This window comes from Notothenia rossii, assembly GCF_949606895.1.
Source record: "Notothenia rossii genome assembly, chromosome: 4".
In the NCBI taxonomy this organism is placed as follows: Eukaryota; Metazoa; Chordata; class Actinopteri; order Perciformes; family Nototheniidae; genus Notothenia; species Notothenia rossii.
The window spans coordinates 92,393,992-92,408,929 of NC_136902.1; the positions used below are offsets into that span (position 1 = coordinate 92,393,992).

General features: G+C 40.3%; 2 protein-coding genes across 2 annotated transcripts in view; both read right to left on the reverse strand.

The window, feature by feature from the left end:
- Nucleotides 1–14,938, reverse strand: part of LOC307034976 (NACHT, LRR and PYD domains-containing protein 12-like) — a gene marked incomplete at its 5' end in the record, with an annotated part of 103,001 nt that overhangs the window by 65,416 nt on the left and 22,647 nt on the right. Inside the window, 2 exons of the mRNA XM_079673900.1 lie at nucleotides 13,304–13,474; nucleotides 14,293–14,463. Of these exons, the coding sequence (XP_079530026.1) occupies nucleotides 13,304–13,474; nucleotides 14,293–14,463 (342 nt within the window). The remainder of the gene's footprint in view (nucleotides 1–13,303; nucleotides 13,475–14,292; nucleotides 14,464–14,938) is intronic.
- LOC307037600 (uncharacterized protein) lies at nucleotides 3,891–13,271 on the reverse strand (the record flags this gene model as incomplete). Its single annotated transcript, XM_079678655.1, has 9 exons — nucleotides 3,891–6,866; nucleotides 7,359–7,500; nucleotides 7,620–7,736; nucleotides 9,960–10,219; nucleotides 10,631–10,848; nucleotides 11,249–11,295; nucleotides 11,723–11,763; nucleotides 11,884–11,927; nucleotides 13,264–13,271. The coding sequence occupies 9 exons, from the start codon at nucleotides 13,269–13,271 to the stop codon at nucleotides 6,283–6,285; spliced, it is 1,461 nt and encodes a 486-aa protein (XP_079534781.1). The 3' UTR covers nucleotides 3,891–6,282.

Genomic DNA, 14,938 nt, shown 5'->3' on the forward strand with positions numbered 1-14,938 from the left:
TGTAAAATGGAGTCTGGCAGTCGGACTTCCTATTTTCTCTTCAACATCCTTCCCTGTCTGTAGCTCCTCCCTTTGTTTCAAAACCAGCCTCATCAAGTGGACAGGTACAAACAGGGATTCTTTTCAATTGCTCTCACAGTAAGACAGTTCCAAAAACATGTATAAGAAAGTTAGAAAATAGACAATCAGCTAAAAACAAGCAACTCAAAATTATAATACCACAAAGTGCAAACAAATCAGCTTGTGAGGTTGTTTTGAGTACTCTAGTGTTAACTGTGCAATATACCCCTGCCATCGGGGTGGATGACGCCGTCATCTACCTGCTGCAGAGGTCCCTCTCCCACCTGGAGAAGGCTGGGGGCTCTGTGAGGATCATGTTCTTTGATTTCTCCAGTGCCTTCAACACCATCCAGCCCCCGCTCCTGGGGGACAAGCTGCAGCTCTCGGGGCTGGACCCCACCTCACCTCCTGGATCCTGGACTACCTCACCAACCGTCCACAGTACGTGAGGACCCGGGAGTGTCAATCAGACACCATCATCAGCAGTACGGGGCCCCCCAGGGGAGAGTGCTGGCCCTGTTTATCTTCAAATATAACAAACATATATTTTTCAACATAAGAAGTTCAAGTATTTATTTTTCGGTGAAGAAGGAAAAACTAAACGGAAGAAACAAAGACTCACAAAGAAAGTCAGGGATAGGGATGTGTTTGCATCAAATGTGTTTGCATAATAGTCTTGACATTGTATACTTTTACGGTTAGTGAATGAGAAGGGGATTAATTACATTGCATTTCAAATGTCAAGACACCAAAAGATAAAACCAAAACATGAACGTTGATGAAAAGTTGTTGTCTTAGATTAAATCATATTTCATCCCTAGTCACACTTGCAAATCAAACAATAACAGAAAGGGGTTTTTAGAACCAGGTTTCCTCCTTCTGATGGCTCACACATACATGGCATTTGCCTCGGTGTATACCGGAGCATATACAAACACAGGAAGTTGGAATATAGAAAGAAAAGTAAACAACAACAACAACAAATGTAAGTGTAGAAAAGGGTAAACATCAGGTAGCTTTTTATGTTGACAAATATTACGTTTTACCATTCATAATAATGCCTTCGACACAGGTTGCTTCTCTTCTCTTCACCATGACATGTCATAATGCCACATGTCAGATCTGCTGGTTTGCATAACATCAAACTGGTTCCAGCTCTTCCAGTCCGAGGAGAGTCTGACTTCCTTCCTCTCTCTCTTATCTTGTAGGTCCTTGCTTCAAAGGTAGGGATCGAGGAAGGCTTTTATCAGGAGAGAATCAACGATCTGGATCAAATCGTAGCGGGTGAAGATTTCCATCAGTGATCGTCAGTGTGGTACGATCCAGATCCAGATCCAGAGAAACACAGCAGGATGTTTAACCTCACTGTGATTCCCTTCAGGCAGAATTATTGCCTGTTTATGCTGTTACATTTCCTCTGACCTATGACCTCGGACACTGTGACTCAGGGTCAGTTCACTCCTTTGAAAATGAGACTTTCTCTACATGTTGAGATGTCCTTCAACAAGTGGCTTAATACCAGAGGAGAGGTTTCTATGGAAACTCAGATTGAAATTGGTTAAACAGAAAGTGCTTTGATTTTGATTTAATGTTTGAGGTAATGAGGAACGAGAGGAAACAGAAAGTGAGGTATGTTGTCGGAGTTGTTTAGATTAAGTATGTTTTAACACATGTAAATGCTGTGTAAACTCTGTGTGTTTATTATGAATATGTAATTAGATTGGAAAGGTGAACGCACTCGACTGCTGCTGTAATGAGAGGAAAAAGGGAGCTGCAAAGTTAGCAAAACACGTTGATTTGTGGTCATTTTGCAGCAAAATCAGCGATTAAATGTCAATTGTTTTACTTAGAAAATATAAATTTGTATCCTCGAAGCCATTCCTGGGAAAAAGAACAACACATCTCAATTATACCAGACTTTACACTGGATACACCTTTATTAAAAGTACACATGTAGCTGTATTTTCCACATTTTCCACATCTTAGAAATGCTGTTTCTCACAATCCCGATGAATAAAAGTTTAAATATTTAAAGATATCTACAGAATCAAACATTTACACATGTATACAAAGTCCCACATTAAGAGGCATCAATACAAAAGGAAAATATAACGGCACAAGAGTCAATATATACAAAAATAACAGTCACTTATAAACAGAGGACGATGAATATGTTCATAGTCTTTGTTCAGGAGATAATCAGAGCTTTGAACTCACATTTAGGACGAAAGGTTTGAAAAAGGAGAAGCTCCAACTAAAGATAAACATTAGGTTTCAAAGTCTGTGGGAACATTTATATTTCAGAGGTTTAGTTTTAGCAGAAATACAACTTGTATTACTTCCAGCGCTGTAGAGTGCGTGTTAGCATAGCATTGATAGTGGAGAAAATACATTTTAAAGAACGATGATACCAGTTTTTCTACATTGTTGTTGCACTGTTCACATTTCAAAAGTAGTTTGGATTCATCAAGAAGTATTAAATATTGGATAAAGATTATAATGAAACCCTTTAACATCATAATGAAAATTACACCTTTTTTCCAATCATACATTTTTAATATATTGGTTTTAGAAACGTTGATAATTAGCACTACAGCTAAGAGGGAAGATATAAACCTTAATTTGTATTCATTTGAATGTATAGAGGGGGAACTGAGGAGGTGATATTGGCTAAAAAGTCACTGTTTATTCAGAAATATTCAGATAATTATTCAAACAGGACTGATTTTAATCTGTGCTCTGTAAATTATTCTTTTAAAGGTTTTACATTTTTTAATGTACACAATCCTAGGTGTTTCAGTAATACGCTGCTGGAGGAAGATAAGAGAATATCTAGCCGTTTTTTATTTTACTGTCACATTTATTAATTAAACTTCAGCTGTTCCTGGAGGACTTAATGTATATATATATATATATATATATATATATATATATATATATATATATATATATATATATATATATATATATATATATATATATATGTATATATATATATATATATATATATATTAGCTTATTATTCCAAGTTTGCTCACCCACAAGTACCTTGTTAAAATGTTAAAGTGATGTCAGAAAACAACATTTCTGTTCCTCAAAAACGGTTTAATTACTCCAGAAATATGACCAGTCAAAAAGGGTTGGTCGGCCATTTTGGAGAGCAATGTACGGCAACCCAAGAAGGACATTTGACACAGCTGCGTTTCACAAAGAAGAGAAAAAACACTCAAACAACCAGACGACATTAATAATAATAAACTTTATTTATATAACACCTTTCATGCTTGAAGTGTTTTTACAGAGTATGACATAAAATGACAATAACATATGAGGAACAATAATTAAAAACAAGGTGTAACAAACAGAAAGAGTTATATCTTAAAACATGAACAGTGATACTACTAACAAATTACTATTGCCCCAAATTATAAGCCAAATAAAAAAGATTGGTCTTTAATTTACTTTAAATGTTTTGAATCTGAATGAGAGAGATGAGTTATTGTTATTACAACGTGAGTTCCAGATTATTTGAGGATAACTCCTTTTAGTGGGTTCATTACATTCTTATAATAAGTGAGACATTTATTTAACTATCAAACTGCAGAAACAAGAAACTGTAAATGTAGACAATCATTTATGGCATTAATAATTAATATTTTAATCTTAACTGTGAATTTTCTTTCATTTTATGTCAAATTTAGAAATGTTTTAGTTTTCTGTTGAGATTCCTTGAAGAAAAGGGATTTCATTAAAACAAATCTCTGTGTGCCTTTCGTAAAAATCGGGAAGTCGTACTCCCCCCCCCCCCCCCCCCCCCCCATATTGGACAGTTACGTACGGCAACCCAAATAGGACATTTGACGTCCAGACAGCTGCCTGAGTTGCACTCAAGTCCCCAGGAAGTGCGCCGGACTCTGAGGAACAAATTTGTACTGGCCAAACGGCGTTACTACAATCTCCGTCTCAGTCCGAGACGTCACTGGGCCCAGAAATACTTTTCCCCCTTGACTAACATGGGGAAAGAGAGGTCTGTAAATCAGCGGATGATTTGTTTTAAACTAAATAAACTACCCAGTTTGAACAATTTTATATAATATAATTGTATTTCCTTATTAGAATCATTCGGTCCTTAAAGTTGTAAAATGCACTAAAAGCCGAATCTAGATTTATTTTCTATGTCCATTCATTCTAGTGAGCCGAGAGTGGGAGCTCAGGGGGCGGGGCTTAAGGGGCTCATGCTCTGTGAGCGCACATATGTTTTTTTTTGCTCTGATAGCTAGGCATGACGGGTAATCTGTGACGTTTCGCTCTCTCAAAAGTTGGGCCATTTTATCCTCATGCGCCAATGAGCAGCTCTCATAGGATAGAGCGAGACCCCGCCTCCCACGCTGTATCCAGTTCTTATTAAACATCCATGGTTGCACTGTGCAAGAATGTGTTGGTCTGCCATAAACTTATAAACGATAAGAAATACAATTACAGAGTAATTACAAAGCTGGGAAAGATCTTTTTAGACTTAATAATTGTCATATAATACAAATACAGATGTAATAACAGAGTTTCGTTCTTGAATCAACTTTTTTTATGGAAAATATTTTATGTAATTTCCCTTTTTTTTTTTTTTACGTTTTGGCCGGACTGAAACATTTCTGATTTTAAACAAAATTAAAGAGATTCACAGTTAAGAATTATGTATAAATTATTAATGCCATAAATGATTGAATTTACTCAACCCACTAAAAGGAGTTATTCTCAAATAATTGGGAAATTACGTTGCAATAAAAATAATTAGGTTGTCGGGATTTTGGAGTTTTTTTTCTCTTCTTGGCGAAACTCCTATTTTCAGATTATAAATTTCTAAACCTTCACCCTCACACAGAAATCCTCTCTTGATCTAATTGTTATTGATTAGCTGGAATCAGAAATATTAGCCAGTTTATATTATTGTTTTTGTTTGACTTTGTATTAAAACGTGACCTCTTGAAATATTGTAAAGTACTGTAAGAGAATAGCAAAGCTTTCCAAATGCACATTAAATACGTCTTTTAACTTCAATCTTTGTGTGGTTTGTTACTAACACAATATAATGTGTGACAAATATAAATCATTTATCAATTTGTCTTTTTTTATTTTCATTGTAAGCACATTGCTCGTGTGTAGAGACATCGGTCATCTGATTGGAGGACTGCAGAAGTCTGTGTGTGTGTGTGTGTGTGTGTGTGTGTGTGTGTGTGTGTGTGTGTGTGTGTGTGTGTGTGTGTGTGTGTGTGTGTGTGTGTGTGTGTGTGTGTGTGTGTGTGTGTGTGTGTGTGTGTTTGTGTGTGTGTGTGTGGATTGGAAGGCGTATGTGTGTGGATTGGAAAGGGTGTACCATCATCAGCAGTACGGGGGCCACCCAGGAGACGGTGCTGGACCGTTTCTCTTCACCCTCTACCCTGCAGACTTCACCCACAACACTGCAACCTGTCCCCTGCAGAAGTTCTCTGACGACTCGCCATCGTTGGCCTCATCTCCAACGAGGACGACAGGGAGGTCAGGGACGACAGGGAGGTTTGGGAGCTGATGCAGGACTTCACCCTCGGGTGCCAGAGGAACCACCTCCAGCTCAACGCAGGGAAGACCAAGGAGCTGCTGGTGGATTTCAGACGGTGCCACCACTCCCCCCGACACCAGTGAACTTCCAGGGAGCGGACATTGAGATTGTGAAATCTTACAAATACCTGGGCGTTCATCTGAACAATAAACTGGACTGGACGGATAATTCTGCTGCTCTGTACAAGAAGGGACAGAGCAGACTCTTTCTGCTGAGGAGACTGAGGTCTTTCGGGGTGCAGGGGGCACTCCTTCAGACATTTCATGACTCTGTTGTGGCATCAGCCATTTTCTATGGTGTGTCCTGCTGGGGCAGCAGCATCTCGGCTGCTGACAGGAAGAGACTGAACAGACTGGTAAGGAAGCTCTGTCCTGGGGAGTCCTCTGGAAACTGTGGAGGAGGTGGGAGACAGGAGATATATATATACATATATATATATATGTATATATATATACACCAAAGGAAGGCCAATACGGGTAGCTGCTCTCAGGAGGGAGTCCAGGAGAAAAGAGAGGACAAAAGTAGCATTCGCTCAGAATCTGTGTTACCTTCAAGACAAGGGGAAACATGTTCAGGTAACAAAACAGAGGAGTAGACTTCAACTGTCACACGCTCCACAAGGTTTAGCCTCAGCTCAAGTTGAGCTTCCTGTAAAGATACGGGTCCAGCTCTCGGAGAGCATTGATCAGAACCCTGCTGGCTGCAGCTCCTTTATTTCGCACTGCGTCCACCACCTCTCGTGCTCCGTCATTTTGGGGTTTGGTTCTGGCTGACGTCATTTCAGATTCACTGATCACTTCAGACTCAAAGAGTTTATCCAGAAGGTCGTTCAGGACAGGTGGAGTCACTCTTTGAATGAACTCTGTCCGAACTGAGAGCAGCCTCTGGTCTGCTGGGACTCTGCTCTCTGCTGGGACTCTGCTCTCTGCTGAGACTCTACTCTCTGTTGGGACTCTACTCTCTGCTGGGACTCTGCTCTCTGCTGGGACTCTACTCTCTGTTGGGACTCTACTCTCTGCTGGGACTCTACTCTCTGTTGGGACTCTACTCTCTGCTGGGACTCTGCTCTCTGCTGGGACTCTACTCTCTGCTGAGACTCTGCTCTCTGCTGAGACTATGCTCTCTGCTGGGACTCTGCTCTCTGCTGGGACTCTGCTCTCTGATGGGACTCTGCCCTCTGGGACATTTCTCTGGGACAATGCATGTCTTGGACCTGGTAGATAAACAGGGAAAATACTTTAGTTAACCAACAATCACATTAAACAGATCTCTTCCAAATTCAAGTAACTCGACAATGCCATAGGTGGATTTCTGTTCACTTAAAGTTATAATATGTAACATTTCCTCATTCAAATGTATAAAAACTCCTACACCTGTATTATTTATACTTGGTTGAGTTGTGTACATAGATTATCTCAAATGGTTCAGAGAGATGTGTAATTTTAAAGGTAACAGTACGTTTCATCACGGTCTCCTGTAATGCTGTAATCCACTTAAGCATGAGAAGCTGAAGACTACAACTCCCATGATGCCACGCTGTTTCACCACCACACCACACTAGTTATTAATATAGTTTTAGAACATTACAGGTTGTGTTTAATGTCGTAATGATGCGTTGCCATGGAGCCTTAATAGAGAAGGCTATGAGATGGAGCTTTAGAGTTATCAGTCTATCACTGGGTCTGAGCTCAGGTGTAGTCTTTACCTTCCAGTGACAGGCGACAATACCAGACTTCATTTCCACCTTGGTCCTCGACCCTCAAATCCACTGTCTCTGTGCTCGTCGTCAGGGAAACTTGAAATGTCAGATCGTAATCTGGTCCAAAACTGGATTCAAATGTTTTACTCTGAAAACCAGAAGCAGACGTTAAACGTTTATCAGTTTCTTTCCTGATTGTGGATCCACATGCAGATATATGTGTGTTAATGATCATTGTGTTCCTTTAGAGGAGTATCAGTGACTCACCTGAGGCTGAATGAAGAAGCCCTCAGGTTCACAGTGCACACTGTAACCTTTGTACAGTTCCAGCTCACAGTCGGAGGAGATTGTGATGTTCACAGCAGGTTTGTGTTGATCAGCAACCTTCAGTAACAAAGTAACTTTGGTTATGCTCAGATAGTCAAGACAACTTTATTTAAAGATCACATTAAACAACAACAAACATTGACGGACCCACTCCACAAAGTGATGAGATATACAATCAATCACAACATAATTATAAGTATATATTGCCTTTTTAAAGGAATATTAAAAATAGATGATTGTAATTCTTTGAGATAAGCCAGTGGTTCCCAAACTTTTTCTGTCCTTTGAAGAAGAAAAAAAAGTGCACAGTTATGGTGTAAATACAGTCAATCTACCAATTGGATCAAATATAAAAGTCAGTCGAATTATTGTTGATACTGCAAGGAGGCGTATTGTGTGAAAAGACATGTAAGATGTTGTTTAACTGCTGATATGTTTAGGACCATTTCCTCCTGTTTGTCTCTATAAAGCCCTCATGTTTCTCATCAGGGCTCTATAAATATACAACTAGGGCAGATATTTCATATTTAATGCAGCCGAACCGTGTATTACAATGCCGTTATGTGATGACTTTGAAAGAGAAAAGCAAGCACACTCGGAATAAAGTATTATTTTATTTTTAAAATATGTTTTCGGATTTCACATCTTTCAAACAACAAATCCCAGCGTGCTTTGCGGCTAAATCGAGCTGAGGATCTTGCCTCCGTCTGTTTCCGGTTTCGTATTTCGTAAGGATGTATTTTGTTGTACACACATTCCTTCACATTTCAATTTTAATTTACATTAAAGTATTTTGTGAGGCCTTCTAACATGTTTTTAAATATAACTACGGTTGTAGTTGAAGAGTTTGTAAATTAACATGAACCGAAGCTGTTGCCTGGCAACGCAATCACACAACGTCACGTCCGTTAATTCCACATCCACCTGGATTAACATTGATTTAATACATTAATGTAGCCTTTGTTTCTGCTAAAAGAGGTGTCGACCAGCTGGGGCAACAAGAAAATGTTCACAAAACCTATCAATGTTGTTTAATCAACAAGGATAATCTGGTGTTTTTGAGTTGATGAGTAGTGGAGATATCACTGTCAAATCAATTGACAGTAAGGAGAATACTTACTTCCTGGTGTACAATTCTCTGTTATCCAATGGGAATGGACGCTCACATTGCCTTTAAGGACAGCCGACACAAACTAATGCCGTGCTTCTATGAGCGTCAAATCCCGCCGCAGATGGGAATATATTGCAATCAGTTGAAAGCTATTTGCGTCCCTTTATGAAGCTGAAGGAGCCTAGGAGCGTCACAACTGCACGCCTCGGGACCGTCGCTCCTGGACGATTATGGAGTGAGAGTGTGTTGCTCAAACATCCAATCACAGAGCTTGAGGACTATCACGGGGTTTGTCAAACATAGCGGAGAGAATACTTACTTTCGGGTGTAAAATTCTCTAAAGCAACTACTATGAGCTGCTCTGACCCTCGGTCCTGACGGACTCCAACTTGTGTTTATTAATCAAACAAATAAATAAACACAAGGATAATTATGTGTTATTGTTGAGTAAATAACAGTGTGTGGTTTAGAAAAGAATACAAAATTAGGAGGAAAAAACGGTGAAACAATACAGATTTCAGTTTTCTGAGCCCCTACTCTCCCCATAACTGACGGCAACAAAAGTCCGACATTATTCAATTAAAATAAAGAAGTAAAAACAATAAGTGTGGCTTGATATTGAGTAAGAAAAAGGTTGATAAACGCTGTGAGAATGGATCTGCGGAGAGCATTTCGCCGCGATCCCAACTCGTCTATTACCAACGTTCAGGGAGCTCTATGCAAGTCAATGGGACACCCTGCCCGTTGAAAACTGGCGCTCAAGGGGTACCCTGTACGTAATAGGGTGACGGGGAGGGGCCCTGACCGTCAGTCAACATGTGACGGGTTGGCAGTGAGAACGTGTTGGTTATAAAGCACAAAAGGCTGCTGGTCCAAGCTGTAACATGTGGCTGGTAGGGATGAGATCACGTTGTCTTGGCAGTGATTCATCTCAGCAGGTCTTTCAGTTCTGTGTGATGTGTTTAACATTCATGCCATCAGTTTCCGCAGACAGAAAGACATGCTGAGAGAGAATCATACAAAACCACAAAGAGCGATCTGAAGATTTACAGTTCAGATAGATCTTATCCTTCTCTCAGCACGAGAAGCTTTGAGAAGAGGAGCAGTGTGTGAGGAAACAGCTGTGGTTTAAACCAGTGTTTAGTCTGATGGTGAGCACATGGCCTTACCTCCTTCTTAGGGACGTTTTTCTGCAGCAGATGTACATCCAGTGTTTGCTCCTCTCTGCCCGGGGGTCGTAGGAACACCAGAATCTTGCCCTTTATCCGCAGAAGCAGAACCCTTTTAAAGATATCCCAGACCAGGCCAAAGAGAGAGAGGTGAGGCACCTTCACCACCACGTGAGTGCGTGTGACCTCCAGCGGCTCCAAGATGCTCAGGCCTTCATCAGTGATGTGGACGACAGACAACAGGCCGTCCAGGAGCAGCGCTGTGGAGCAAAGAGCTGGTCATCTGTTGCATTGCTGCTGAAACAGCTTCATCATATTCAATGTCACACCACTTTAGCTCAGAGCTAATGTTCATCTAATGTCATTCACTTTGGAGCCTCACTAGGATGTACCAGTTTATATCCTTCACCTTTTACTCTAATGGTTCATTATTGTTCCGCCCCCTGTGCTCTTTAACAATATTTGAGATAAATGGTTATTTTGTGTATATAGAAAATGTTTTAGATCTTTGAGTTCATCTCATGAAAAATGGGAGCAAAAAAAAAAGTGTTGCATTTATATTTTTGTTCAGTGTAGTTTAATAAAGCTGCTTTATAACTCTTGAACACTAGTGAATAGTATAAAGTGCTAATCATTATATAAGTGTATTTGTTAACACTAGATGTCTTTACCATCCTCTGTCTCACTGTGTGGCAGGTGGAGCTGGCAGACGGCAGCTTCATCAGAACTCTTCACGTTGAACAGCGGCCCTGCTGCCTGCTTGCCAGCTGATTGGAGGAAGCTCTCCTCCCAAGGGACCGTCCTGTACAGAAGCTCCGCCTCCTGAGCCATGACGAACACCAGGCCAGTCGAAGCACACTGGAACTCACCTGGACCAGGACACCTGAACCTGTAGACACACAGGGGACAGGTTACTACACCAAGCCTTCACTGGCCTGTGTTCTGACTGACAGGTGTTCATCCAGCTGGAGTCTGACCTGGAGGAGGGTTTGTTGAAAGATCTGAAACACCTGATGATTACAGGAACATCACTGAAGATGTGTCCACATGCATCAGAATGTGTGAGTAAACACATTTTTATTAAATTAACAAAATCTCTAGTCCAGCGAGGATCTAGACTGGTACAAGAAAACAATCCTTCCTACACACAGAGGCATTATTTTATTTACGTCTGTTGGAAAGAGATTGGATGCAATACCTCAAGGTGAAAGACATGAAATCAAACACAATTAAATGAATATATATCTTTCATGTGTTTAAAATAATGTTTGGTCATGTTATAGGATTACCTGTATGGAGACTCAGTTGTGTGTTCAGGGGAGAAGGATTCAGGAGCCTGGAACAAACAAAGTTAGTTATTTTAATAGAAATCAAGTTAAGTTTTAGCTTCATGAAACCAAACCACAATTCCACAACATATTCAGACCAATTGGAAATATGCTAATGAGTCTGGATCATCTGAGTTCATCGTCAATTACAAACGGGATATTAACGGGTTAGCATGTCACAGCACTACCAGCCAATCACAGCACAGAATTACCAGCAAATCATAGCATAGTATTACCAGCCAATCACAGCACAGTAGTACCAGCCAATCACAGCACAGTAGTACCAGCCAATCACAGTACATTGGGGCGGGATATTGTTTAGGTTTCTAGATAAATTGCGAGCGTTAGTGCATTTAACTTGACAGCCCTAATAATTATATGTCATTCAGTGGTGAAATAAATATACTCCACTCTGTTCAACTGCTCCTCTCTCACCTTTCTGTCTGTCTTCACTTCCTGCTCCACATCGGAGTCACCTGATGGAGAGAGGTGGGGACAGAGAAACATAATAATAATTATTGTACTATAAATATATTTTAAGATCAGATTTAATGTACAATAGTTTGATGAATGGAGGATATGGTTTCAGTACTCACAGGTCTTCTGGATCTTGGCTCTGATCGTCTCATCATCTCTGATCCTGCAGGGATGAACACAATCCAACAATTTTGGATAAAGTTTAAAATAAGTGTTTGTTCTTTGAGTCAGCTTCAGAGTCCTGACTGATCTCATGCTTTACATCCCATCATATCTTCTCTGCAAACACTACGACTGACTGCCACAGCTCTCAGCTGCATCACAGGAAGTAACTGCTCATTAGGCTAGAAACTAAAAACATGACAGGAAACAAAACAGAAAACCTTTTCCACTCTTCCGTAAAATCATATATGTCTGTTAGAAAGTTGCTCACTAACTAAATGTGGATTTGCATTTTCAGCTTACAATATATAGTTGATGGAAGAATGAAAGAACCTGCAGTCAGTGGGAAACATCACTGATCTGTTGAGATTCCCCAGAGAGAGAAACACCTCCCTGTGTTTAATACAATACTGCTGAACCAGCAGAGACCCCGTACTGACCTGAGAGTCTCCAGTCTGCAGTATGGACTCTCCAGAAGATCTCTCAGCAGCTTCTCTGAATCCTGCAGATCGTTGACACTCAGGTCCAGATCTCTCAGATGGATGTTGGACTTCAGAGCTGAGGCCAGAGCAGAACAGCTGATCTCTGACAAGCTGCAGCTCCTCAGTCTGAATAAAGAGAACATGATGTAACTTCAGAAAACAATGTTCCTGTTTGAAATAACTCCAGGTTTAATAATCTGCTCAGAGCTGAAGAAGGTCAGAAAGTGGAAACTCCAAACAGGTTAAAAACTGTAAGATACAGAAAGAGGGAAAGAGCTCTCATTCATATTAAAGAAAACATGCTTCTACTTCAATAAAACGAGGAGACTTCACATCTGAAACTCTGCTCCATCTACACTAACTCATGATGTGCAGCCAGACAAATACAAACCACAGAAACTGATTCAACTCAAGATCACAACGTTTACAAAGATCACAATTCAGGATGAATTTTAAATGTGAAGAAAAACCTCCAGAATATGTATTTTAGGAACAGTGGAGTCATCAAATCACAGCATCTTCAGAGTGAACTATTCAGTCAGTATCAGCATCATGTCGCTTCAGGAACATGTTGGAAACAGCAACAACTGAACACACTTGTTAGTGTTGGATCGTTTTAATATAACTATTTCATTATTGTATTTGATATCATTAGTTAAAATCATGATGGAGAATACAAGATGAATTTCAGCTGTTTAAAAGGTTCAGAGTGAATTCTGCAGTGAAGGTTTTTTGTTGTTATATTTAAATGTAAAGATCAACATTGCATTATGCAACTCTAGCATTAAGAGGCTCAGTGAGGATCAGAGTGATATCAGCCTGATGTCTGCAGCTCAGAGTCAACACAACTCTCACATATTCATCTCAGCACACAAGTTCAAGATGGAGAACTGACCTGAGAGTCTCCAGTCTGCAGTCTGGACTCTCCAGAAGATCTCTCAGCAGCTTCACTCCTGAATCCTGCAGATCGTTCTGACTCAGGTCCAGATCTCTCAGATGGATGTTGGACTTCAGAGCTGAGGCCAGAGCAGAACAGCTGATCTCTGACAAACTGCAGCTCCTCAGTCTGAATAAAGAGAACATGATGAGGATAAAAATCAGTTTATAATCCAATCAGATGTTCAGGTTTATTAAGTGTAGCTCAACATTCCTGTTTCCTAATCAATGAGCTTTCCCCTGAATTACAGTGACTGTCTTTCTGTTATTGTGGATCATCATAATATCAGCCTTCTGTTCATTATCTGTGAAAACATTGAAATCAATGGGAAGCAAGAAAAACATGTATGCTTCAGAGATCAATGTGAAACTAATATGAGTTCAGATGAACTTCTTTATTCAGATGTGACCATTTACTAAAGACAACATACATTTACTTGAACAACTAACAGTGGATATCTAACATATATTTTAAGAAACATTCAACTTTTATGACTCCAGACTAAATGTAGTACAAGAAAAATAAGAATATGAACAAAAGGACTGTGGCAGTGGGGTGTGGTTAGAGCGCCGGCTGGTGGAGGGATGGGGCTGGCTCCAGACAGCTGGACAAGGATCAGGTAACCAGGTGAACAGTAAAGCATGTCAGTAACCTGGTTCTTGTCTCTTGGTCTGGGTCCTGGGGGCAGAAGGACTTGCCCCAAGAAAGCCTGTCACTGGCAGCAGTGTTCTGTCTGTTTCCTAAAGTATTGATGTATTGTTTCCAAGCTGTGGCCAGTCAATAAAGCTTTCTTTTAGGCAAGCCTTCCTCTCCTTCTGTCCTTTTTAACTGGGTGAGCAGGAAAACCCTCACAACGACATACACACATGTATGGTTGTTCAAGCATTAGGTTCAACTGTTAATGAAACACATGAGATCTCCAGCAGTAACAGAGACCCCGTACTGACCTGAGAGTCTCCAGTCTGCAGTCTGGACTCTCCAGAAGATCTCTCAGCAGCTCCACTCCTGAATCCTGCAGAGCGTTGAGACTCAGGTCCAGAACTCTCAGATGGATGTTGGACTTCAGAGCTGAGGCCAGAGCAGAACAGCTGATCTCTGACAACCTGCAGCTCCTCAGTCTGAATAAAGAAAACATGATGTAACTTTAGAAAACAATGTTCCTGTTTGAAATAACTCCAGGTTTAATAATCTGCTCAGAGCTGAAGAAGGTCAGAAAGTGGAAACTCCAAACAGGTTAAAAACTGTAAGATACAGAAAGAGGGAAAGAGCTCTCATTCATATTAGAGACAACATGCTTCTACTTCAATAAAACGAGGAGACTTCACATCTGAAACTCTGCTCCATCTACACTAACTCATGATGTGCAGCCAGACAAATACAAACCACAGAAACTGATTCAACTCAAGATCACAACGTTTACAAAGATCACAATTCAGGATGAATTTTAAATGTGAAGAAAAACCTCCAGAATATGTATTTTAGGAACAGTGGAGTCATCAAATCACAGCATCTTCAGAGTGAACTATTCAGTCAGTATCAGCATCATGTAGCTTCAGGAACATAATGAAAACAGCAACAACTGAACATACTTGT